Source organism: Haemaphysalis longicornis, unplaced genomic scaffold (genome assembly GCF_048455015.1).
Source record: "Haemaphysalis longicornis isolate Haplotype H1 unplaced genomic scaffold, Haemaphysalis longicornis Haplotype H1 scaffold_1, whole genome shotgun sequence".
NCBI classification, from domain to species: domain Eukaryota; kingdom Metazoa; phylum Arthropoda; class Arachnida; order Ixodida; family Ixodidae; genus Haemaphysalis; species Haemaphysalis longicornis.
The window spans coordinates 391,451,848-391,478,971 of NW_027526203.1; the positions used below are offsets into that span (position 1 = coordinate 391,451,848).

At 43.4% G+C, this 27,124-nt stretch overlaps 1 protein-coding gene across 1 annotated transcript; it reads left to right on the plus strand.

Moving 5' to 3' along the window:
* Positions 1-26,792, plus strand: Hcs (holocarboxylase synthetase-like protein). The gene is made up of 10 exons (XM_077686627.1): positions 1-370; positions 452-664; positions 1,052-1,399; positions 3,494-3,676; positions 10,806-11,077; positions 12,923-12,978; positions 14,523-14,683; positions 17,763-17,877; positions 22,079-22,298; positions 25,807-26,792. Exons 1-10 carry the CDS (start codon positions 317-319, stop codon positions 25,967-25,969), a joined length of 1,785 nt encoding a protein of 594 aa, XP_077542753.1. The 5' UTR covers positions 1-316; the 3' UTR covers positions 25,970-26,792.
* The last annotated feature ends 332 nt before the right edge of the window (positions 26,793-27,124 follow it).

The window sequence follows — 27,124 nt, forward strand, 5'->3', positions numbered from 1 at the left end:
GGGTGGGGGGTACAAGCGCAGCTGCAAGCGTCTACGCATCCAAACATAAACCCCAAACGTGCCCGAGTACATGGGGTGGCAGCGGCGCGTAAACCACAGAGCAACGTAGTTTAAAATTTTTCCCGGAACTCTTGCCATCTAGCAACGCCGCCTGGTTTTTAGCTGCTCACAGGTTTGTTTACGGAGTGGCGCCAGTGATGCCAGTGGCGCGTCGCGTGAGGCGAGTTTTGACGCCGTGCATCCACTCAAGTGTTGCAGCGTTTGCTTTTCTCGTTGCCGGCGTGCTCATGCCCATCACATCTGCCCCGCACTATAAATGATCCTACATGTCATCCGACGCGCGTCCTTTCGACCGTCTTCGTACTTCCTGGTACGTGCGTGTTCGCTGTATAATTTGGAGGGCACTGGCTCTTGACGTAATCGCTGTGTTTTACCGCTGGTTTTACCTCAGCTCCCTTTACGTGGAGTGGCTTCGCCCGGCGCCAGTTATGTCAGGGACCTCCTAGCATCGACTGCCATGGCTCCACCGAAGCCTCCGAACGTGCTCGTCTTCACCAACGAAGACGCCGGATCAGCTCAACCCCGTTTTGAGGCGGTCAAGGAAACGCTGAGCATTTGTCTCAGCCCGGACAACTACGCCATTTATCCGCTTTTCGAACACCAGGTTTGTTTTTAATCACCACCTGCATCCCGTTTTGTTCCATACGCATCGGTGAATTACACATAGGTATACCAAAGTGTGTCAAGAAGTACACCTACCGCGCGCACAGCGTCTGCAAGGGGACAAGCGGCGCCGCCTTTAAGTAAGGTAACTTTCATGCCAGGAACCTGTAATCTAACATGATCTCAATATGCAGTCGATAATTGCTGAAGCCAAAGAGTGCTTTACTTGATTGGTAACATTTCATAGCAGAATCTTGCTTGTTCATTATTGAGTGCTGCCTTCATTTTGAGTGTTGGCTGTCCCGTGGGACCATCTTCAGCCCCTGCAAAGAGCCTTCTTAGGCTGCCCATGTCACTGACGTATCTTGTGCATTTCTGCTTCTTCCAGGTTAGAACGACACCTTGGCTCACCAATACTAAACTCCTCGTTGTTGCATGCAATGACATGAGCAGCACAACGAGACGCATATTTGCCGAGTATTTTGTTCGTGGAGGAAATATTTTTGTGATGGCCGCAAGACTGGACTTGCCTGGTGTTCGGCACGTTGAAACCACTCCAGACACGCCAACTGTCGTTGCATCGTGCGGGACTACCAAAAACATAGCACTGCTGAGGGGAGACATTCAGTACCAGTTTGACAAAGATGTCAAGGTCAAAACAGTGGCCTCTGACATTGAGGGTGCTGGCCTGGTGTTTGAGCTTCGAGGGAGCAAGGGTTTGGCTCTTCTCTCCCAGGCAAGGCCCCAGGTTTTTTTTCACTTGTGTGCTGCATGGAGCTACCTAATGCTGTCAGGCGTGTAAAATTTCAACACTTGCTGAAATTAAACGGTGACCTCTGGATTTTTGTTTAATAACTTAGGTTTGGACACTCCTGTGTCATATTAGGACCATGTACCACAAATGTTCAAGAAGGAAACGTGGCTAGTCTTAAGGGGGGACACTGGTCTTAAAACAACTTCTTTTATTTTCAAGTAAACTCTGTGAAACTTGTCAGCCTTGCTGCTTTTTTCCCACTGATTTCAAATATGCCAGTATTTTTTCAGTTAGTCAATTAGTTCCCAAGATAATTAGAGATAATTAGCCATTTTTGTCCCCACAATTAACAAAACAGTGTTGGTCACAAAACTGTAATCTTTATATTTTCCAATACTATGAACCCTGCTGAATGCAATAATGGAAGCAGTTTTTTGGTGCACCGCTTGGAACTAATTTTACGGCTCATTAAACTTCGGTGGCACCAGTGGCAAGGAACCATTTTCAGTGCCCATTTCAAACACTGAAGTTTAATGAGCTGTAAAATCAGTTCCAAGCGATGCATCAAAAAACTGTTTCCATTATTGCATTCAGCAGGGTTCATAGTAATGGAAAATATAAAGATTACAGTTTTGTGACCAACACTGTTTTGTTAATTGTGGGGGAAAAAATGGCTAATTACCACTAATTATCTTTGGAACTAATTGACCAACTGAAAAAATACTGGCATATTTGAAATCAGTGGGAAAAAAGCAGCAAGACTGACAAGTTTCACAGAGTTCACTTGAAAATTAAAAGAAGTTGTTTTAAGACCAGTGTCCCCCCTTAAGATCAAACAAGTTGAACCTGTTACGAAAAAATAAACCGGTTTAATGCAGCGAATATGACAGAGTTCAGGATAGTCATGGGATTATAAGTGCATAAATGAGATGCTTTCAGAAGAGTTGAAACTTGGGCTGGTTGGTACAAAACTTAGATGGCATGGGAAGAGTAGTAGACAAACAAAGCTGAAGTGTTTATCCACATCTCTTTCCGTCCTGTCTGACGCACTGTTGATTTCTTCCAGAGATGATTTCCCTTGCATATTTTGCAACGAGCAAAATAAACATTAATTGATGAAGGTCAGCAGCACTTAGTCTCTTGTTTAGTCTTGTTTATGCACTGTGCAGTTCCCATGAATGTGCAACAACTAGTCCAACACAGTATCTCGGTTCAGGATGTTTTTTTCTTCTGAAACATCGCAGGTGAACACTTACACAAGGGTGGGATTTAAGGGCTTTCACTTGGTGTTTTCAGTTGTAGTTAGCTGTTTAGGGTGGTCTCACATGCAACCTATAGTAGCAAACATGGCGAGTTGAACTGTCATACTAAAACCTGTCTGGGCTGAATTACTCATAACGCCGCCCGTACTGTGCTGCAGCCATTTTCTTCGTGAACTCCTTTCTGCAGTGGTTTTCTGGCATTATTCTTGCAAAACACTCATTGTTGAGTAGAACATGCGTGCAATCGCAATCTATTCCATTTTTCTCTGAAAGCGGTGGGCAGTCAGCCAAGCTTATGCTGGCAGTAAAGAAGTGCGAAACTGGCAACGTGTGGTTCTAAGTACAAAGAGAACATGATACACTAACATTTTGCATGTCTGGTTTCGTGCTTGCTCTGGTGCCATGAATGTTGTCCTCTATCAGCCCAGCTTTTCCTTGTAATCCAGGCTGGCCAGCAGATTTGATCGAACTGCACAGTACTTATTAGCCTGGCCTGCTAGCCTAAGTGTAAGGGCAGCTCTGCCTTGCTCATGCAGATGGCCCAGTAAAGAAATATTGAAAGCTACTAATTCAGTCCCTGTTTGTTTGTGGGTGGGGTCTGTACACATTTTACAGGTGAGTGAAAAGTTGTGAGCTATAGAAAATTTACCCCCAAATTAGTCAAATCAGCTCTTAATGGATGCTCTGACCAGCTTCCTAGTGTGCAGTACTTCTCTTGTACACTTTTATGCTGCCATGCACCTGATGGTTTTCTGTGTAAGTGAATGGTGTCTTGCCGTGTTTTTAATTGCAAGTTCCATTGCATATCTTTCAGGTTCACTTGGAGCTTGACCCAGTATTCCTCACTACATCGGAAGATGTGTTTGCACTCTTGAAGAAGGAAAATGAGAGCAGAATTGCCATGTTGCAAAACCTCTTGTCAACTCACTTTCGCCTAAACTGCAGTCGCAGTGCCTCTCATAAACTGTCAACGGCAAACATCTTTGCAGCAACCAAGGTGAGCTTGTGTTTTAGCTAAGAATTGTGAATTGTAAGTTCAATATTTGTCTTGACAGGGGTAAGCTTGCTGCTAGGTTGGCCTCCTGCATTGCTGTTTTGTTTAGTTACTTGAGCCATATAATATCATGTCAAGAAAATAAAAACAGCAAGCTCTGTTTATCGGAACAGCCTGAAATAATAGCGTTTCCAAATGAAAACTGGCTGTTGCACTCGCGAACAGTGGGTGCCATTTCCCTAGGGCTAATGTTACTGGTAGGTTGGCAGCATTTTTAGTGGTTGCCATAAATTTGAGCACTTGTGGCAGTTTTTGCAGTGGTGTGGTTCTATACTATTTGTGCAGTTTCCGTTCACATATTTGCAGTTGGATTGAAAAGGCGCCAGCATGGTGTGCAGTGCTGTCAACTTTGGTTTCAGGCTTCTGCTAGCAGCTTATCGTGGCCTGGCCAGCAGTCTGTATGCAGCATGGCGGTACTGAATGGCGGCACAGTGTTTTAAGAAAGCCCAGGAGACTCTCCGTGGTCACGTAGGCTTCCTGGATCAGTTGGGTTGCCTCACTTAATTAGCTCAAAGTGTTACTGTACTTGCGCGATTCTAATGCGCTCCCGATTGTAATGCGCAGGCAAGTTTACTTTTAAAATTTTGCAAAAATAATTTTACGCTGATTCTACCGCGCAGATGCAAAAGTCATGACATCACGTAATTACAGAAGACATTTTATTTGATGCACGCAACTTTGGCAGGAAAATTCCTTGTGCTTCATAAACTCGCTTATCCAGCTCCTGTTGGCATTAAAACTAAAAAGGGGAACGTTGAAAGCTGATTTCGGTTTTGAACCCAATTTTTAAGGCTACTTTTAGCAAAAAAAAGGTGCGCGTTAGAATCGTGCAAACACGGTATGCTCATCTTGCTGGCGATTTTGGCAGGGCAGTGCAGTGATATCTTTGAGGCCATGAGTGAATGTAGAAATTGGCCGAATGGCAATTACTTGTCAGAAGCAAATGAGTCATAGCAGCATAAACTAGCTTCTTGACACTATACTTGTGTAGGGAAATGGGCTAAGAGGGCAAGAGCAGTGTCAGTGTAATGCTGCAATATGCAACCTGATCGCGGAAAAATGTAAATAAACCATTGTTTGGTAGTGGTACAGAGAAAACTTTATGTTAATGCAAGTTGTGGGTACGCTTAGCAAATGGGATAGATGGCTGTATTTGTTTAGGTGGCTGTATGCATTGGTTTGTGGTTTCAATAACAATTTGCTACTTTGTTGGGATCCACTTGTGAACTATGAAGGATGGCTAAATTGAGGGCTTTCAGACTGTTTTCACAGCATGAAGTTCCAGCTAACATGCATCAAAACTTCAGTATGTACTTTTTAACGGAGGGTACCTTCTATGCCAGTGAGCTCATGTTTCACATGCCACTGAGCATGACACTGGAATGGAGAAGGGAGCCAGGGCTGTGATGTGCCTGCCACTTCCAGCTGATATCAGTGTCTTTACAGTTGTACCTGCCATAAAGGTGTCTAGCCACAGCGGGAGATGCTTAAAAAGTATAATGGAAACTGAAAGCGCAAAATAGACACGGACAAAGAAAGGGGACAACAGGACGAGCGCTCGTCCTGTTGTCCCCTTTCTTTGTCCGTGTCTATTTTGCGCTTTCAGTTTCCATTATGCATCACCAACAGGCCCAAACCATGACCCTTTTGGGCTTAAAAAGTGTTCTGGTTTCCCTGATTTTTGATTGGGCGGGGTAAGAGCATCCCAAGAAACTGCCAAATTCTCCATTTTTCCACTCGTCAGAGTATGGTTGTGGCCAAAGCTGGACGTGCCCTTACCTTTGCTTTTCCGAACTCTCCTGCCTCTGTACATTCACAACTACAGAAATTGGGCTTTAGTTGTACGTTTGGCACAGTGTGTTGTGAGTGTCTTTCTCTGTCCTGTCATGAGCAATTTTACCACTACGGGAGGTGAAGATATGGTTTGGAAAACCTGTGAGAGTGAGAGCAAGGGGAGGTCAAGGGTGGTGAGCCAAGAAAAGATGTACGAATTGATCCTCCTTAGCCCCTGTCCATGTTTTGTTTTGTGGGCTCTCCTTGATTCAGTTTCCCTCACGTTAATTCCAGCTGACCCTGTTTTTCCACTAGCATTGTTGTTTTTCTGACATGTTTCCAAAACATTTCCATAGCAGCACTTGCACACAGTGTCTTTGGCTTCTCTGTTATAATCCCACTGGCGTCTTAAGGCTTACTTGCATCAAATTTCCTCATGCTTTTCTAAAGGGGCCATGAAGACAAAATAGAAGTTTTTTTTATTCGAAAGATGTCGTGTTTTATAATGCCCCCAGCGCTTGTCCGGATGCAAATGATGTTTTATTCACCGAGAAATTAATCAATTTAAGTTAAATTTTTATTTTCCCGCTAAATCGTGTGTTTTCATGGTCTGCAATGACATCACAGGAACCGACCACTGTGCAGCCGATTGCGAAGCCTTGTTTACCGTTAGTGACCTAGATGGCACCACCATGCCACAGCAAGCCGTTTTCTGCTTTGGTTTGTTTTTGACCGTATTTAAACCTTGCTTGTTTTTGTTCAGGGAGAAAAGAATTGTTTTGTGGAACATAGTGCTCACTTGACAGATATGGTCACGTGAGACACCGTTGCTTGCGTCAGTCAGCCAGTATCGTCTGAGACAACCCTAAGGCCCCGCAGTCCTGTGCAGCTAAACCAAGCATAGTGCACGCAGTACCAACAGCAGTATGCATCGGTATTTCTATGTTTACGTGTGCTTTCGTAACTTCCAATGTTTGTCCCACCATTCTTACTGCTTTAAAAAGAGTGTGCCCTAAATTTAAGTGCAAATAGCACTTTCGGCAAGCTTATAATCTGTGCCTAATTTGGGTTTGCTTTTGCCAGCCTCGGCCAATCGCAGAGCTGGCTGGTATGACATCATAGGTTCTTTTGCAGGACATGAGCTAGTGGGTTGCATGGCCATTCCCTTTTTTCCTAATTATGTAGCTTATTTGAGCGAAGTTTACGTTACAAGTGGTGTCAGTATGATTCTAATGAGGCAATCTTTTGAATGAACCGAGCTTGTGTTTTGTCTTCATGGCTCCTTTAAATCTTTGTCCCCCATGTGATGATTATCAGTTAGCATTGAAGCCCGGTTGTCGATCTCGCTCACATGGGGGTGTGAGGTTCAGTTGTGCTTTCAACTGTCTTCTATGGAGAGGGGGATTGTAACTCCACCCTTAATTTCACTCTTGTCATTAGCGAGGTCATGGGGATGGTGGCAGTGCGTCGTGATGTATGTGCAGACAAATCTTTGCCTGAAGCCAGGCATACGTCACACGTCTATTATTAAACAGTAGAGAGATAACAGCTATCCTTGTAAGAGGGCAGCTGTGTAGCCTTGGTCGTATAGGTGACCCCGTTTGTGTGTGCCTCTTTGCAAGTTGGTGGACTTTTTTTGGGTCACCCTCACAGAGCGCTGACTGCTATCTCAGACGGTCCCTTAATGTCCGTAACTCACAGAGCACAGTGTAGATGGTGCTGCCAATAGGAAATATTACCCAGTGTTTCCCATGCGCCGGCGCTTTATGCATTCGGGCTGAATTTGTTGTCTGCTTCAGCGGTGGTTGTTTTCGGCACGTTTTGGCGCAGCTTCGCGTCCGTTGCGGGCCTATTACGCACGGCTTGATGAGCTTGTTCGGCAGCCCCCCCATGTAACCGGCACCTGACGAAATGAAGTTGTCGTATGGCAAGGATACCTCAAGGATTGGTTTGCAGGGCGGGAAAACAAAATGTGGACACCACATACAGGCACCTGGCTGCTAGAGAACCGTTACCTTTTGTGCACTGCGTGCCACAAATGGGACTACACTTCGTAAATTGGCGAATACGAGTTCGGTTGTCTTACATGTATTACAAAAGCTGACACTAGTCAACTAGTTCCGACAAATAGCGATTTTAACAGTGCCCTATACTTTCTCGACATTTGTGAACTAAGTTTAGTTCACAATCCTAGTGGAATCCTTCATAAAGCCAGTAAGTTTACTGGCTCAAAATTGGTATGAATGCTAACCGCTCAGCTCATATCTAATTGCTTCAGTATCTATGCTTGTGTCGTGCGGTGGCATAGACCCGAGCTTCTTTTCTTCTCTTTGGAACTGCATACGACAGTACGCATTGCATTATGCACACTGCATACCACACTAATGTATAGTGCACTGTGCTCCTGAGAACTACGCCCAAATAGCCGAAAGCAGCTTGCTACCTGCTGTAAAAAGTATGTAAAACAAGGAGTGCTGCTTGAAAAATGTGATTGGGGGTAGGTGCTTTGGAAGGCAACACTGGGTTTCAAATCACCTTAACTATATTTGAACTGCATGAACAGCTCCTCCTTTCATCAATTCAAACTAGTTGGGATTGGTTCTGAAACAACCACGGCAGGAGCACGAAAGGGGATGCTTGAAGAAATCTTTCCGAATTGCGGCTCGACATAGTGCCAATATGTTCCATGTTTTTTCGACACATCACTTGCTCCCTCCCCCTCCCTCTCCAAGACCTGAACACTTGTGACCCTTCAGCTGGTTGTCTGGGGAAACTTCCATCGATGCCACCATTACTAAGATAGCGACAGGTGTGGATTTTAGCACATGGTAAGGATTTAATTAAAATTAAATTAACTTTACTTTTAAAAAATGCACGAGAACTTCTTATGACGGAATTTATTTTATTATCCGGCTTGGCTCTTTATTTTAGAACAACTTTATTTTCACAAACCATCAGAGCATGTTGCTCAGCAATGCATCTGGGGTTATCCGCCGGCGGCATCGGCAGTATTACACGTGACCACACAGTGACAGTGAACATCGGCCCGCAAGTTACGACGGGGGCTAAAACAAAGATAACGTTTGAAATTATTGGGTCACCTAGTCAAGCTGGAAATATATGCATCATTGTGTGGAAATATATGCATCATTGCCACGCGTGTATGGATCGAGACTACAGACGACCCTCGTCGTAAATGTTGTTTGTGTGTAGAAGTAGCGTAAATCGTTAAGCACATGGCAGGCTAGTGGGTGAGCAAAAAAGGGCTTGCCTGCTAGCCTAATCAGTCTAGAGTGCATGTTGTGGTGTGTGATATTACTCTTGCTCTTTCTTTGTTTGGTTTTTCCAAAATCGTCGTCATATGATTGCATCTTAGATCCGCTGAGTTAAATCTATTTTTCACCTGGCCTTGATTATGTCTGACCAAATGCTTCCTGGTAGGAAATAAGCAATCTTCACATATGTCGCGGTGTGCGATTACCCCACGACTCATTACGGCTGCGCACTGTGATTTATATTCCGCGAGTGTCTCGTGATTGCGTGCACAGTTTGACATGTTTCAAGGCATGTTGTGGTGAAAGGAAATAAGCCACTGGGGAGAGCAAACATTGGGAGAGCAATTACAAAGGCACAACGACGAGAGGGGTGTGACAGAGGAAGAGAGCAAAGTGAAATCTGGGCGCCCGGCGCCGCGGCGACATTATCGGACCTCGCAAATTATTTTTTCTGGGCCACAGTCGGTGCTCCTCTTAATCTTACTCTGTGGTCACCCTTTCTAAGCAAAGCCCCCATCATCGCGCTTTGACTGATCCTATGACAAACACGCATCACAGTTGGGACCAGAGACAGTTTAGCATGAAGCGATAAATCGAATCAAGTGTTTTCACTGAAATGAGGATCTGCCACATTCGTTACGATAAGGCTTTGTAATACTGGACCCATTACAAAGGTGGGGAATAGTGTAAACCTTCTTCATAAACACATTCGTATGCATATATGTGAGAAACCACGTCAAGTGTGACCAGTATAGTAGTTAATAACAACTTGTAGCATGTCATGTACTTTCTTACTGGTGAGACAACATAAAGACATAAAGCTAAGACAGCATAAGTAATTTTTTTTGGAATGCTATGTCTTTTAGTTACATATGGGTGAAAAGTATCTGAAAAGTGGAGATCTTATATAATTTTCGTAAATGTTGCTATTTTACGACACTCAAAATAAGCTGGGTGAAACGTTGACGAAATACAAAATAATGGCTGCGTGCATGACATGCTAATGTTCAGTGCAACAAGCATTAGCTTGTGTGCAATGCTTGCAAGTTGCTGGCAACCAGCCAGCATTGCATTCCATGCTTGTTATTTAAAGTGAAAAAACCTTCTATTTGGCATTTTTGTGGCTCCCCTGCATTTAGCATTTCCCTCGGTACTTCGCCCACTATCATTAATCTGTAATGAGTTAATAAATCAACACACAATACAACTATAAAGATACTAAAATGACTGCTGGATGCTTTGCTGCCAGAGAAACAAAAGAAATCTCATTTTAAAGGTCGGGCATACTTGGGTGGGTTGCCCTGCCTATGCGTGCAGTGGAATCCTAGCAATTTAAACTGGCATAATTCTAATCGACCGCATTAACTTGGATGTTTGCTGGTTGTTTGTTGAACGTGAATATTGTAATCTTGTGTTTATCAAAACGCACTATCGAGTGGTTGACCTGTGCATGTGTTCGTTCTGAGTATATATTTGTGTTTATCCGTAATAAAAACAGTTGCAAGTTAATGCCGTTGTGTGAGTCCCCACTGCTCTCGTCCTGTCTCAAGCACTACTTAATAACCATGTATCAACACCAACTAGCCCAACTGCTTGCTGGTTTTACTGGTCTAATTCAAAAGGCTTGATTATTCGAACTGGTATTCAGGTCCATTCGTATAGTCGTGGAAATTTAAAGTGACTATAATTGACAAATGTTTGTCCCCATTATGTAAAGGTTAGTTTTATTACACAGTGTGAGTGCATGTGCTTGGGACATTACATGGCATCTCAGCCACAGATGCACCTTGAGATTGTCACTCCTACTCTGCATATTCTGCAAATATAAAAGCTACTCAAAATGCATGAGGGCACAGATGGAGACCACAAGTCTTTGATAAGTATCCCAGTAAGGCATCCAACGTTGAAAATAGCAGCAGAGGGAAAGAATAGAGGCGTGTGTGTATACCCGAAACTGCAATGCGCTAAGGTTGCTTGCTACCCTCCGCCATATAATTCTCTCTCTGTTTCATTTGTTTATACAGGAAGTGCTTCAGGAATTCTTGTCAAGGCCTGAAACAACATCTGGTGTGTTCACGGACGGTGGCACCAGCTTTTGCTACGTCACAGCCGACCAAGCTGCATCTATGACCCCCACAATCGACTGCCTGCCTGTGATCATTCCATCTTGTGATGCCCTGTTCTTCAGCAGTGCCTTCAACAGTGCCACTTACTTTACAGCCTTGAGGACACGTAGCCTGGGTCGACTGGCACTCTTCGTTGAGAATGCAACAACCACCATGACGGCTGTGAAAGCGTGAGATGGTATTTCTTGTTTTCGAGCTGTACCATGCTGTGTTCTATTTATCTGCTTGTTCAAGAAGTCCTGTGCTTATATCTTACGTGCTCTATACAATGCATTTGCCACGGTAGTGCCTGTTTTGCAGTACCGTGTGAGGGAATTCTTGGCCCCTGGTACAGCTTGTTCTCGGTGCAAGTAAATTTGTTCCAAAGTAAACCTAGTTTCAAAAATTGAAATTTTGGGAGTTCAACACACCGAGGGTACACCTGGGCTACGAAATGTGCCGCAGTGCAGGGCTGCAGATTAGTTTAGACCACCTGGGGATCTTTAGCATGCGCCGAAATCTTGACACATGGGCATTTTGGTTTTCCGCCTCCATCAGTAAAACGTTTGCCATTGCTGGAATTGGGAATAGTAAACCTGAAGCAAATGCAAAGTTGAACCTGTAAGCCTTCTAGCCCTTTCGCTGTCACTGACGTACCGGTACGTTTTCGCATTTCCATTCCGCAGTCTCACTGACGTACCGGTACGTTTTCGCATTTCCATTCCGCAGTCTCACTGACGTACCGGTACGTTCTCCATTGTGCATTCAAAAATTCACACCATAGCGCAAAGCGGGCGCGCCTGGACTGTTTGCGCCATCTGTCAAATTTTTCTAGTAGCTCGTATTTTCACTCGCTAACTCTTACTCGTACGTATATTGAAGAGTACAGAGCGACCGCGCTCACCCTTCATTGCTGGGGGGCTTTGTCGCTCCGCGCGCTGTACTCTGTCGGGATGAGTGACCATGCGGCACGCGTGCGATTACGGGTGCAAGGATTGTTGTGCCATCCACTATGGGTTTCTAGGTTTTTTTTTTATTCTGTTCCTGCATCTGCCACGACACACCAGGTTAGTCGAGTGCACCGTTGGCTCTCCAATAGACGCTCGCTCAGTGCGTTGTGTGGGCTGCTGAAAGTGCTCCCTCCATGCGTGCAGTTACTTTCGGATGGCTGGCCGCGCGGGGCCTTCGACTGCGGACAGAAGCGATGGTTCTTGGATTCCGATCCGAATACGAGCCAAGCTCGGATTCGCATTCTGAGAGTTTCTCATCCGAGGAAGGGGTGCGAGTTCCACAGCGTCAGATTCTGATGTTGAAACGGTGGGGTCGTCGTCCTGGAAGCGTGCACGGCAAACTGAAAATATCTGGAAGAAAGACAATTTCTCACCCACGCTCTTTCCTTTCGACACGTTACGTTCCGAACGCTATCATAGTCAAATAAATCACTTTGTTCCTTGCCTCATATTTCGGAAACCAAGCCGACACTGGGGGTGCTTCACGGCTAGAAACACCAGACAGTGAAAGGGCTAGTTCATTATATAGTTTCAGTTATGATAGTTATGAGATTATGATAAATGAGCCTGATTTTGGGGAAACTACGGCATATTACAGATTATCCCTTACATATATTTCTTGTATTCACATAGAAGGGTGGGCAACATTCCTTTCTGGTGATGGGATAGCTGCTCATATTTTCCACTTGGCAAGTGTGAAGCAAGTGGGAAAGTGCGTCACAGTCTGTAGGCCTCGTTAAAACTGTGCCAGCCAGTGCAGCCGTTGTTGGAACTGAGGTGATTTATTTATTGGTTCAGTGAATGGCAATCCAATTAAGTGGTATATGGGACGTACTCATGTGAAGTTGAAGAGGCAGAGGGGCTGTTTCTGTGATGGGGTAGCAAACACATTGGTGTGTATCCTTTCGAGAAAGGCAGTGCCTGTTTCTGGGCAAAGGTGCATTGGCACTTCCAGCAGGCAGTGTGTGCATAACTATGCGATTTCAACAGCAGTGTCTAATCCCTGTGTGGTACTCTTTTCCCCAGTTTACAAGGTATCCATGGGTCTGTTGCTGTTGCCACACGCCAGCTGAATGGAGTAGGTGAGTATTATTATGTCATTGGCGAAAAGTGCGAGAATGTAAATGGAATTTGTGGTACCTGTTCTACTGCTAAGAGCTCTGCTGGGTTTCTGCATTCTTGTTATTTTGTCTTTTTAAAAACAAATATAAAAATAGCAACACTCATATAGACTGCAGTAAGGGCTAGTTAGTCACATGACATGATGAAAAGGAATGTGCTTACAAGGATCAGATGGAAGGAAGGAGGACACAAGGAGTGGTGTATAAGATCCCACTGCACTGCAAAAAGTATACATTGACCAGACTGGCAGATGTATGCTCCGTGAACACAGGAATAATCTCTGTAATTCTATTAATAGGCATCTGACTATACATCGTCGTGATTGCAAATGTTTCCCTGTTTTTAACAAAACCGAGGTGATCGCCAGGATCCATAATTTGCTCACGCGGGTGATTTTAGAAGCCAGAGAAATCGCGCGTGCGGGCGATGAGTGCGCAAGTGTTGCGTTGATATCTTTATCTTCTTAAGAAATCCAATTTCTTGGTGACAATTGACTGGTCTGTGGCTGCTTGCGTGTACAGTGAATGTGTGTTTAGTCTTTGTTTGTTGCCCACATGCCGACGGGTTGTAGTATATGTGCGTGTGGATAATAAACTCAGTTTGCTAAACTGCACTGTGTTGTGTCCTCCTTCCTTCCGTCCCATCCTTGTTAGCGCATGCCTTTTCATCATGCAGTAAGAAGTAAAAGAAGTAATACATTCATGTAGACAAAGTTCCACGCACTTGCCATGATGCGGTTAGCAGCAATACATTCATGTAGATAAAGTTCCCCACACTTGCCATGAGAGCTCAGGGCCTAAGAGCTCAGCTGTGGAATAAGTGGTTGACTGTGCGATAAGTGCGATAAGGAGGTAAAGCAGGAATTCCTGCAATACCTCTGCAGAATGCTGCTTTCTTCAGATCTGTGGCTAGTTCATATCACTTGCGTGCCATTTAGTGCATGGATCAGCAGACTGCCTGCTCCATTTTTTTTTAAAACACATGCACATACGCTGCTGTTTTAATCCACTTCTCATGTCTTTGAGGACAGGGCACCGTCCTGCCGCTCGAGAGAGACTGTCACTGTCTCATGAAGGAGTGGGATGGTATTTCAGGACGGCACTTCCTTTTCCTCATTAGGCAGGAGCAGGATGGAGTGCCATAGCCTCTAAGAAGATCGTTCTGCATCTCGTGCTAGTAAGGGAAAGGGTGTCATGATGTGGAGCCCAGCGTACATCATGGTGAAATCATTCTCCTCTAGAACCCGTATACTTCGGAATACCCAAGATTACTCCGAAAACATTGCAGTCCTTACTGTGTCCTTATTTTGCAATGCTGTTTCGTCTCGGCCAGTGTACCGCCTTGGAGGTTAGGAAGAGTAAGGTAAAGTTATGATCGAGAGACTGCGTGATGTACGTATGTTAAGGACAGATCTCTTATTGGAGCCAGGGATTAATCACTTTCCATCGTCATGTGCGCTTGAATCGCTAGTACAGTGAGCTTACCAGTGGACTTCCTTTTCCAGGCCGAGGAGGCAATGCATGGCTGGGCCCAGCCGGTTGTGCCATGTTCACCGTGTGCGTGCACATTCCACTGGATTCACCATTGGGTCAGCGGAGTCCCTTTGTCCAGCATCTCGCTGCCCTGGCGGTGGCCAAAGCAGTCCGCAGCTCCACGGGCTACGAAGTAATCAAATTTTTCTTCTCCCAGTTTCCTGCTTGGTGTGGGGAACCTTATAGTTCAAGCGTCGGTAGTGGGCCCAGGTCAGAGGGATCAAGGGGTTCAGAAGCTCATCACTATAGCACGAGAAACAGTACATTCATTAGGCTATGTGGTAAATGAAATTGGTGCCAAGTGTAACTTTTTTATGTACAGCATAAAGCTCACTGTTTTGCTGCAAAGTTGGCAGCTCCTTTCCTTTGCATTTGAATTTCCACCATCAATGTGTGCGTCATTGCTGTGTTTACATGTAACAGAGAAAATTCTTGCTTTCGGACTGGTTTTCATGGGTTTCCAGTGAAGGGAAGCATCCTCTGCTCATTGCTGGCAGGTGTCATTGACACCGTCACCTTAGCATTGCCTGCAGCTTGCTTGTTCATTATTATACTCATCTAGGTGGATACTTGTTTTTTTATTATTATTATTATTAAACTGTATTGTCACACTTCTTGTCACGAGGCATGCACATAGCTTGTCAAAATATGCATGTATCAAGCTCAAGTGCATGGCTCGTTTGCCCTGTACTTTTCCATGGAGACCCCCATCAATGTTGAGAAGGCAGTCTGTCTGACTGTCTCATAAACAGTGCAAACTGATGCATTTTGTGGACACGGATTCTCCACCACGTTTCAACTGGTGTTATTTATGTATACTCATGAATGTCATTGTGCAGTCACCAGCTGCAAAGCCAACAAAGAATAACCGTTGGTGGCGAGGCTTTATCTGGGAGCATCCGCTTGCGTAATTCTAGGAGGAAAACTTAGCTGTGTGCAAACAGATGTCACTGTCATACAGTCGGTCATGGAGCATAGCTTTTGGGACTTCAGGCACTCAGAGTGGGGAGCATGTACATCCAGGCGCCCTGGTTGATGAAGGCTTTAAACCGGAAGTTGTTTGCTGTTGATGTATGCATGACCAGGCCTGTCACCGTCCCAAGACAGTGCTGTGCTCCCTTCCACAGTGTTACCGAATGCTCCGGACAGAAAAATAAAAGCGCATAAACGTGCTATCAGTGATAACTTGGCTAGCACTGGCAGCATTATCAGATTTCTTGCAGGAGTCAGTTGTAACTGTGATGTGCTGGCCCAAAAGTGCTTTATAGAATAGGCGGAGGATGCTTCAGGGTTCCTTTAAATGGATGTTGCCATGACTATGGATGTTGCCATGTTGCTGGTGGTATGTTTGGTTACGGTAAAAAATCAAGAGGTTAAGACTACTACTCTTTAGCTACAGAGTTAAAATGAGTTCCAATATGAATTAGCAGATTACTTTTGAAATCATGGGCAGGGTATTTCACATGTCCCAGCAGATATGCTGTGATTTTATCAAAAGCCGTGGTGGCATGCTTCAAAGCCCGATATTAAAGGAGCTCGTTGCCTTAATTGTACAGCTGCATATGGTGTTTACTTAGATGCTGAGCAAGAAGCACCAAGCGCAAATCCACCTCTCCAAATGAAAGCCACATGGGCATTGGTTACCTCTTTGGAGCCAAGATAGGGCAGCTGATACTGTGGTGGTGAAAGAACAGTGCCTAGGTTGTCTTTACATATGGGTACATAAATGGGAAATTATACAGAAAGTAAAAATTTACATTGGTGTTTTACATGTCTGGACACAGTGGATTGCTAGACTGCAATTTTATGTTTTGAACTTCTGCGCTGCAGAAATCGAAACACACAATGCTGTGTGAAAATGTGAGAGTGGTGACCACTAAGGGTGCGAATTCATGCCTGATATTTCATTTTAACGCTTTATGTCTAACGATTCAGGCCTGAAAATTTCACTTTGTGTTCCAACAAGGGCATTTAGTGCTTAAATTTGAAGACAGGTTTCGGCGTGTAACGTCTAGGACATTGCATGCCCAAAGCATTAAAACCATTGCCTAATTAATGCCCGACACTATCACACGAATTTTGGCAAGTTTATCATTCTTATAAATGACCTGAATACAAAAAGAAGGAATTATTACTAAATTATGGCAAAAATTGTTTAACGTATGACAAGAAGATACGGTCCCACAAAATACATAGTGCATATGCTTTCTTATCTAAACGGTGTTGACCAGTCGTGCCTGTAATGTGGGACCATGTTATCAGTGCCTATTGTTAGCAAAAAGCCAGGGCACAAGGGCACTCCTGAGGCCCCTTTCAGTCATCCTGGAGCCATGTAAAGGGGCCAGTTACGCTCCCTTGTCAGCGAAGGTGCAGGGAAGCCTGCCCCCATTACCGAAGGCAGCCGGCATGTTTTAGCAGTGGTCATGCGAGATCAAAGTGCGATGTGGCTGATGCCTGGTCCACTGTAAAAAATGCATGGGGGCTGTATGTGTTGTTCGTTAAAACCAGGTTTAACTGGGATTCATAGAGTATCTTTCTATTTTCCGACTTTTAACGCTTTGACATGTTCGAACTTTTTGATTATGACTGTTCAGTTTGAACCTGAATTGAATATTGTATTATTCGCTTATATATTGTACAGTTTCAAATATTTTCACACCCCTATAATTAGCTCAATGAAAAATATTTTCACTTGTGCAATTCTTTTGGTCCACTCAGATGTCCAGTGGCTAAGGCATCCTGCTGCTATGTACAAAGTTACAAGCTTGTTTCCCAGTCGTGTATTTCAGATGGACATTAAATGAAAAAATGCCTGCATGTCTGAAATTGTAATGCATGTTAAAAGCTGCAGGTGATCGAAATCAATATGTAGTGCTCCATAACGATGTGGGTCACAGCCCAGGTGGCGCCATAGTGTATTTGACTGAATTTTGCTTCATTAACTTCATTGCGAACTAACTTGTAGTCTAGTATAGTTAGGTTTGCTTGTTCAGCTAAGCGCGCATGCAAAACAAAAGTGACAGGCATTGTATTGAATTAGCGTCTTGACTGGGGCCAGTTGGTTCATTCTGAACTTAAACAACAACGCAAATGACAAGGACTAAGAAAGAAGCACAGACAAGCGCTGCTCATTGAAATGCTCATGATCAGAACAAATGGCCTTTCCAGGTTATCTATATGATTCTTTTATCCAATTCTGACTTCCTGCTCAGATGGTGAACATCAGAGTGAAGTGGCCAAATGACATCTACTATGGATCCCATGCGAAAATAGGAGGTGTCCTGGTCTCGTCAACTGTTAATAGAGACGTCATAGCCTGTTATATCGGTAAGCTTGAAATGCTAGTTGTATAGCCTCTATCAGCATATTTAACGTTTTTGTTAAATCACTTCAAACTAGCATACTATTTGACACTTAAGCGCGCAAAAAGGCAGTTGTGCTATTTCGTGGCAATTTATTTTATTTATTACAATCCGGAGATACCTAGAAATTGCTTGAGGCAGAATTGCGTCACAGATAGTGTGCATCAGTTCCTTTATGCTTATCTGTACCATCATCATCATCATCACCAGCCTATCTACGCCCACTGCAGGGCAAAGGCCTCTCCCATTATTCTCCAATTACCCCGGTCCTGCGCCAACTGTGAACAATTTATCACCGCAAACTTCTTCTTGATCTCATCTGCCCATCTAACTTTCTGCTGCCCCCTGCAACGCTTGCCTTCTCTAGGCATCCACTCTGTTACCCTCAATGACCAACGGTTATCTTGCCTTCGAATTGCATGCCCTGCCCACGTCCATTTCTTCTTCTTAATTTCTACTAATAGGTCGTTAACTCATGTTTCTGCCCTGACCCACTCTGCTCTCTTTTTGTCCCTTAATGTTACACCTATCATCTTCCTTTCCATTGCGCGCTGAGTCGTCCTCAGTTTAAGTTGAATCCTCCTCAATTTAAGTTGATCTGTACCATGCTACTCCCTGAAGATAGAACTGACGTGCTTCCAAAATATCCGGCTTTACGTCTTACTGAATTTAGTTCACGTCTTCCTTCTCTTAATTTCTTCTCTCCAGCAGGCAGAATTCTGTAACATGTCTTTCTGTTGGATTCTTAGATATGTTTATGCAAGCTAGGCTACTACCTTGATCAGCCTGAGCGGGAACATTGGAGGGAGCATGTGGCATTCGTTACTACAGTTATAACGAAGTGGTAAACCTCGATATAACGAAGTGGTTTTACTTTGTTGTAATGAGATTTCCTTGCATTGAAAATCTGTATCTAGTGTGTAGAAACATTGCCACTGCACTAGCTGGTTGGAGCCATGAAATCAAAATACAAGTTTGCGTTATTTGAAAGATTTCGTGTTTTATAGTGCCCCCAGCGCTTGTTTGAATGCAAACGATGCTTTATTCACTGAGAAATTAATTACTTTAAGTTAAAATTTTGATTTTCCCGCTAAATCGTGCGTTTTTGTGGTCCGTAATGATATCACAGGAACCAACCGCTCTGCAGCCGATTGGGAAGCCTTGTTGATGTTGAAGCCTCAGGATTGGACGCTTACATATTAGTGAACCTAGATGGCGCCGCCATGCCGTGGCAAGCCGTTTTCTGCCTTTGGTTTGTTTTTGACCGTATTTAAACCTGGTTTGTTTTTGTTCAGGGAAAAAATAATTGTTTCGTTAAACATACTGCTCGCTCGACAAATATGTTCACGTAAGACACCGTCGCGTCAATCAATCGGCCAGTGTCATCTGAGTCAACCCCAAAGCCCCGCAGTCCTGTGCAGCTAAACCAAGCATAGTGCGCGCAGTACTAGCAGCAGTACGTATCGGTACTTCTATGTTTACGTGTGCTTTCGCAACTTCCACTGTTTGTCTAATAATTCTTACGGCTTTAAAAAAATGTGCCCTAAATTTAAGTGCAAATAGCTTGTTCGGTAAGCTTATAAGCTCTGCCTAATTTGCGTTTGCTTTTGCCGCCCTCCACCAATCGCAGAGCTGGCTGGTATGATATCATAGTTTCTGTTGCGGGAAATGAGCTAGTGGGTCGCATGGCCATTCCCTTTTTTTCCTAATTATGTAGCTTATTTGAGTGAAGTTTACGTTACAAGTGGTGTCAATATGATTCTAACGAGGCAATTTTTTGAATGAACCAAACTTCTGTATTCTCATCATGGCTTCTTTAAGGACTCATTCAAAAGACCCTTTATTTTCCCTGGAAGTGAAATATGACCTTCTTTTATGTCTATTTTGCTATAAGAGATGGCCTCACACTGCGTTCATAGATCCCCATGAGCCCATAACAATGGGCTCTAGGGGATCTTATGAGCCCATTGCTATGACGACGACAAACGCTACTTCATCAAGCTTAACAGCTGAAAAATCTCTTTTCTATCTGAGAAACAAAAGCTGTTTGTCGATTAAAACTTTAGGTAAGGGTAAGAATTGGCAAATTGAAGGCAAAATCAATAGCTCAGAGTGCGATATCGCACCGAGAAATTAGCAAGGAAGGTGTTTTCGCTGCGAAGCGGGAGGGCAGGGCACCGCCAGGTTGGTCAACTTACCATATGAAAGCAACGCGAACACCGCAGCATAAAAATTTGAATCTCATGTATGTCCGTGAGACCCTTTGCGTTCTGGGCATGTGCACTGGTCTATGTTTGTGGAGCTTCTACGTACGTGAAACTAAAATTACCTGTTGCCTGCACTTGGTCAGTTGCTTCACATGTTTATTTCGACATGTGGTTTTAAGGGCTTTTTGGCAGTTCACTGCTGCGCACTGTGTTGCTAGTATGTCGGGAGGTGAAAAAATCATCCACCTTATGTGGCATGAAACTGGGTGCACGTATGGGATTACGTTGCGACGCCCCTTGGCCTTTCCCTGTGGCCCTCATTTTCAAAACGGATCCTGTGGTGTTGCGCAGTAGTGGAATGGGTACTTTGCCAAGTCTGTTGACTTGGCTGTCCAGGCTCTTCACCATCATGTGTAGACAGGGCATTGTCATGCCATTCTTTATGCCTGCAAGGGCTGTGCCACTTCTTGCTGCTTTCGAGTGGGCCAAGGGGAATTCCTTTCTGTTTCTGTCACGTCTAATGTGTCAAGCCCAAGGGCTTCTCGTACCTCCCCTGTGAAGAGGAATGGATTGTCCATAGCGGTGGCGACAGTGTAGTGATCTTCGTCATTGGTCTTTGCCTGTTGGGGATGCCCTTGGGGAGTACCCTCAATTCGTTTTTTATTTCAGAAGGCTTGCAAAATGCGACTGGCGGTTTTAAGGGATGTATTTACAAGTTCTCCAATTATTAGCTGAGAATGGCCCTTTTGGGAGTGTTTGACCATAGTGCGACCGTCATCTTCGGAAACCCTAGCTGTGGTGGCATGCTCTAGGCGTTTTGTCAGCGATACAGGCAGGTGCACATTTAGCCAATCAAGCGCTGGCAAAAGAGGCATGGTGCCAAACAGGCTACATATATCAGTATAAAATGTGCAAGGCGGTCTTGCGCATTTCAGAATTTGCATGCTCATACCGTTGTTCTGAGCAGACTGTTCTGTTCTATCCACTAGCTTCCACGCATTGTGAAGTGTGTAAGCAGGCAAGGAGTGCAGCAGATGACAGAGGAGTGCATTTATAATGTCATGCGTGCAGCAAGCATTTCTGTTCTGGCTCTTTTAGGGCAAATGCTCCCCACTGCACCGCTAGGCTGTTCTAATTGTACTGAATGCCATGTGCTGCCGTGTTCCCTCCAAGTGTGATCAAGATAGTACTCAGATGTCTCTATTGGCATTTTTTTATTCTTTAACAGTGTTGCTACAAACTGTGGCAAACTTGTGCAAAGTTGCTGTGCCTTGACGTGCTCAATCCCTTTGTCAAAGTGTCCAGTGTTGAACATTGTTTCGTAGTACTGGTCATCGGACGCTTACATGTAGGCCAGCTTACTTACTTGAGACCAGCTGTACAAGCACTGGCAATGCGAAAATACAGCTGACAAGGTAACTCAACTTTCTTTACGAAGGACAGCTCGAGAAGCACAAAAACAATAGATGCTACCGTGTGTGCGAATAAAAGACTGGAAGGAGAAAGTGTATTAGAAGTGTTGGAGAGGGGAGGGTCACTTTTAAGTGGATAACCAAATGGTGTGGTAACCATCTGTGGAAGTTCTACATGGTGATGCCGGCAAAACAACTTCAGCATACGCAGGTTGCCAACTGAGGGTACCAGGAAGGTGTGCAGCTAGTCACCTATGGCCAAGCCAAAAAGTACAAACGTCGTCAATGTGCCAACATTGTCTAGAGGCAGGCACAAATAAGAAAACAAACGAACAAACAAACAAAAAAACCTCGTGAGCCATGTTGTTGCCGAGGGAGCAATTCCATGGCTGCCAAACTGTGCGTAGCAAAGCATAACAACCAAGTTTGGGGGTGGATACTACCTACGCTATGCATATTGTGATGGACTGTCCTACTATTACGATTGCTTGAGGGCCTCAAACGAAGCTGTGCGAATGCAGTCCCTCCTCCTCTTCAACTTTTGTAGGTTGTGGCATCAACGTTTCCAACAGTCAGCCCACTCTTTGCATCAATGACATTGCCAAAGTGACATCCTCTGTCGGTGGAGCACAACAGGCAGCTACCCCTCTCACACGTGAGGAGGTTGTTGCTAAGACATTGAATGAAATAGAGTACCTTGTGGCTGTGTTCCAAAGTGGTGGGAGCACCATGGTACTGCAAGAGTACTACAAATACTGGCTTCATGGGTGAGTGCTTTGCTCAAAAAAACTTTGGCATGGTCTTTTTCATTTTTAATCGGAGAAGAGCTTAATTAAGGTGCTTGTGAAAATATGGGCCAGCATTTATTTGCATTGAAGCATTTCCTGGCATGAAATATGGAAAAGCTAGAAAACATAGCACACCTTTAAAACCAAGCATCAGCTTGCAGTTAGTTGTCCATACCTGAGAAGTTCAGCGTTGGCTTCACTATGCTTTCAAATTTGAAAAATTCTAAGGATTCTAAGAATGAGGGTTGGAATATGTATGTTTATATAAACTGAATAAACTATATTATTATTATTATTATTTCAAAAATAATCAATCAATCAATCAATCAATCAATCAGTCAGTCAATGTTTATTAACGTGCCCAGGAACAGCCGAAAATATTAAAATAAAAAATTAAAAACTACCAAAACTACAAACAAAGATTAAAAATAAAATAATGTCCAACCAACTTTACACAATCAATAGAGACTGTAATGTCTGGTCTATTGCAAAAAGACATCTTACAATAAGCATAACAATAGGGGAAAGTAAGTGAAAAGAATGTTAGAAAAAATTAATATTTATTGCATGCATACATACATACATACATACATACATACATACATACATACATACATACATACATACATACATGCATGCATGCATGCATACATACATACATACATACATACATACATACATACATACATACATACATACTGCAGACCATTGAAGGCCCATGCAGGGTGGATATTTACATAGTATTCAAAGCAAGGAATACAATGCAAACATAAACACAGTGAAACAAATTTAGGAACGAACATTATTTCGAACGAGATATGGGGTCTGTAAGAGAATTTCGAGTTAAACAAAGCAACAAACATCATTTCGAACGAGATGTGGGCTCTGTAAGAGAATTTCAGTCAGCTATTGTACGAGTAAAGAAAGAGAATTTAAATGTGTCAGTTCTCTAGCAAAATGGGGTGTTAGTGAATAAAGGCGGTGATGACGCATTGGTTGTGTCATTAAAGGAGATAGATACGGTGTGGCGTCAATGGCCAATTGTTTGTTGACAAGTTGTGTGATAAAATCCAGGCGGAATTTTTTCCTTCGAAGTTGAAGAGGGGGGATATGGTTAGCTTGCATAAGGTCGGAGCGGGGAATCTAACAGGGAAACTTTAGAGAAAACGAATCTAATGGCTTTTCTTTGAATCCTTTTCGAGTTAGCATCAGTGAACGGATCCCATACAATGCATGCATATTCAAGTTTAGGGTGAATAAGTGAGAGATAACCCAGTAATTTAACGTTTGGAGGTGTTTTACACCTCCATGTTACGCCTAGATACTTGTTTTACGCCTCTATGTTACGCCTAGAAATGTTACGCCTAGATACTTGTGGTTGGTGACTTGTGTTAAAAGAGAAGGCCTTAGCATGTATGTGAAAGGAATAGGCGTTTTTTTTACGAGTTATGCGCAGAAGAACGGATTTCTCATTATTAAGCAACATTCCCCACTCCCTGCACCACTAAGTAACATTATTTAGGCTTGCTTGAAGGTCACCTCGATCATTGGAACAGGAAATACTCTCGAACAAAACACAATCATCCACGAGCAATCGGATGCTAACACCAGGCAACACGACAGGCCCGACATCATTTAGATGTAAAAAAGCAAAGGTCCCAGTACACTTCCTTAACGTACGCCTTAAGTCACTGGAAGACGCTCCAAGTGTTGCCCACCAACCGTTACGCACTGTACGCGGTTATTCAAGTAGGTAATGATCCAGCAGATTATCATCTCTAGAAGGTCGATTGATCTTAATTTTAAAATTAGTTTGTCATGCGGAACCTTTTCAAATGCATGGCTAAAATCTAGAAAAATAATAGTAATTAAAAAAGAGCAGCTGACCTGCTACTATACTTATTGCCAATTTAAGTACATTAAATGAAAGAAAAAGTTTATTTGTACCAGTAAAATAGCATCTTTATGCAACTGATATACCACACTTTGCAGCAACAGCTCTTTGGTAGGCTAGAAAATTGAAGCACAGGGGCTTTCAATGCAGGTCATTTTCTGCATTGCTAACTAAGAATTTTGGGGCTTGTTGAAGCCTGTCCATCAGGAAAAACTGCCTGCTAATGTACGAACTAAGCATGTGGCATTGGTAGCTTGCTTTTACGACTACTGTGGTAGAAAGAAGCGCTACCTTACCCATATTTTGTGGCGTCTGAATCTGTGTGAAAAAAGATGCAAGGAAAATGAGAGGGGGAAATTTCTGCTTTACTTGTTTTTCCAAGCAAAGAAAGCACCTTATGTCACCAAACAAGCACGGAGAAAGCTATGAGAGGAATCTGTTGTTTTTGTTAGAGTAAAGGTTAATTTGTCTCTACTGTCTTTTTTAAAGGCAAGTTCTGATGCTTATTGCAGGCATAGTTTTTGGGCCACTGCAGCAGAGCCTTATGCCAGTTTTCGTGGTGCGACCTTGCAGGTCCACTACAATATGTTCAAATTAAGCAGTAAATCAAATCAACCAAAATCGAAATGCATAGCTTTGCACCCTAACAAGCCCCCTAAATTTAGTTATATTAACCCTTCCGTTACCGTGGGGAAATTTGTGACTTTTCATAGGTTTTAGCAAGCTTTTTTTGTAATAAGTAATATAATGGTTATAGAGTAACAATATGTAGCAATAGAAAGCTAAGTGAACATACTTTTGAAATGTGTCAGCGTTAAAAACTGAACGTAATATGGAACGTAATAATTAAAACGTAATATGCAAAAAAAATCTTAAGACGACATTTATTGGAAATTTCAGTGAACATTTGAAATGGTGTGCTCATTACATATGAAAAATATTTTCTGAAATGCACAAATTCTTTGCGTAGCAGTTGTGTACATTAGAGGAAAGTTTCAATGTCCTAGCACAAGCAGTATATGAGTTACACTTTTTTCTTTCCTGCCCAGTAGAAACTGCCGTGTTCGACCAGGTGGCACAGCTGATGACGGTCTGGGCTGGTTCTGCGCGTTTTCACCGTTTAAACTAAAATCTGATGAACCGGGATCATCTTCGGAGTCACTGCGGCTAGAAACAGCCAAATTGTTGCTTTCAGACGCAACAGAATCACAAGAAAGGCGCTGTTGCGTGAGGGTCTCACAACCAGATTGTCTGCCATGTTCATAAACAAACGGAGTGAACCGCAACTTTGAACCGCCATTAAAAATTGCCGCCGTGCAGGAAATATACAAACTACACAGAATGAGGTCAGTGCTTGGACAATGCAATAGATGGCGCCGCCAGTCCATAGGAGTGCACGTATTTTTAAAATTGCTTGTGGCGCATTCGGGTCACCGGTGACCCATGTTCTATAGGCACAATAACGGAGGAGTTAAGCGATAACTGTATTGACCAAGGTCAAATTAACAAGTTGACTGCACATGTTTTTGTTTGAGTTATTTCAAGCCTTGAGTGATGATTTTTTTTTGTGTGTCTGTGTGTGCCACATTCCAGCGGCCAAGAAGTCACTCTACAAGATCACGGATGCAATGCACTGATCAAGGGCTTGGATGATTACGGATACCTATTAGCAGAGTCCTCCGGCAAACAGTACAGGCTACAACCTGATGGGAACAGCTTTGACCTGATGAATAACCTTATTGTTATGAAAGTGTAGTAATAGCGCACCTTCTGTTGCATTTCTGATCACCTATTTACCACCAAAGATGCATCGTTGGACCAGTCCACCCGGCACAAAAAAGAAGTGCGCAAAGACAAGGATAGAAAGGACTATCCTTGTCTTTGCGCTGTTTGTCTGTTTCTTGTTCCCATCCTCGTCAGCTTGCGCTGTTTTATGAAGTGCCGGGCTTGCCAGGCAATGAAATAGAGAGAGAACTGCATTTTTTTTACATGCGATGAAACTTGAGATTCTATTCCAGAAATTGAATGTAGCATGCTAGGAATTTATCTGTGTTGTCTGACAGGGTACATATTTGATGTAATGTAGGTTATCAGATGTTACTTTTAATTAGTAATTGCATTTACAACTACGTAGAAGCCGGGGAGAAACTTTGAAGTACCTAAGTTAACGTGCAATTTACCGCTGCAGCTTTTATGACAATGTTTTCGAGTCTTAGAGGCTTTTTTTTTTTTTTTTTTTACGTACGTGTTGTTTACCACCACTGAGTGAGCTGAGCTGAATCACTTTCAGGTGGAAAAGTTGTGTTCTGGCAATTGGGAACAATTCTTGTAAAATTCCATCAGCATTTGGTTCCAGCTGCTTGATGGAAGTTGTGTTTTAAACCAATGTATTTAATACTCGAAACTGTGGCTTATGTTGCAAAATATGCAAAGTTCCAATTTGCAATTACCATTTTTATTATTTTTTATTTTTGCTTCAACCATTTTGGCTCTTTGTGGCACCTAAAGAATGCAGTCCATTACACATCCATCTATTGTGATATTTGTTTTAAATAAACAGTATTTTTTCAGAACATAAACAGTCTCGTGGCAGTTTGATGCGACTACAGGGAGTATCTGTCCGTTTAACATTTCACCCAATATAATATGGCCTTTTGTAGCCTAACTGCCAAGCATGTCTAACGAACCAGTCAATACACTTGGGTCACTACCCAACAGGGTCATAAAAACAGTGCACGCTCAAACCTTTCATCAAACAAAGAAGCTACACTGGTAAAAGGTTCACTTTGCATTTCTTGTAGCATTCCAGGCTTTTTGTGATGGTTGTGTATTCCACCATTCTTTAATGCCAGCCCAATAATGTCTAACTAGAGTGCCGCAACTGTATTCTACCATTCTTTAATGCCAGCCC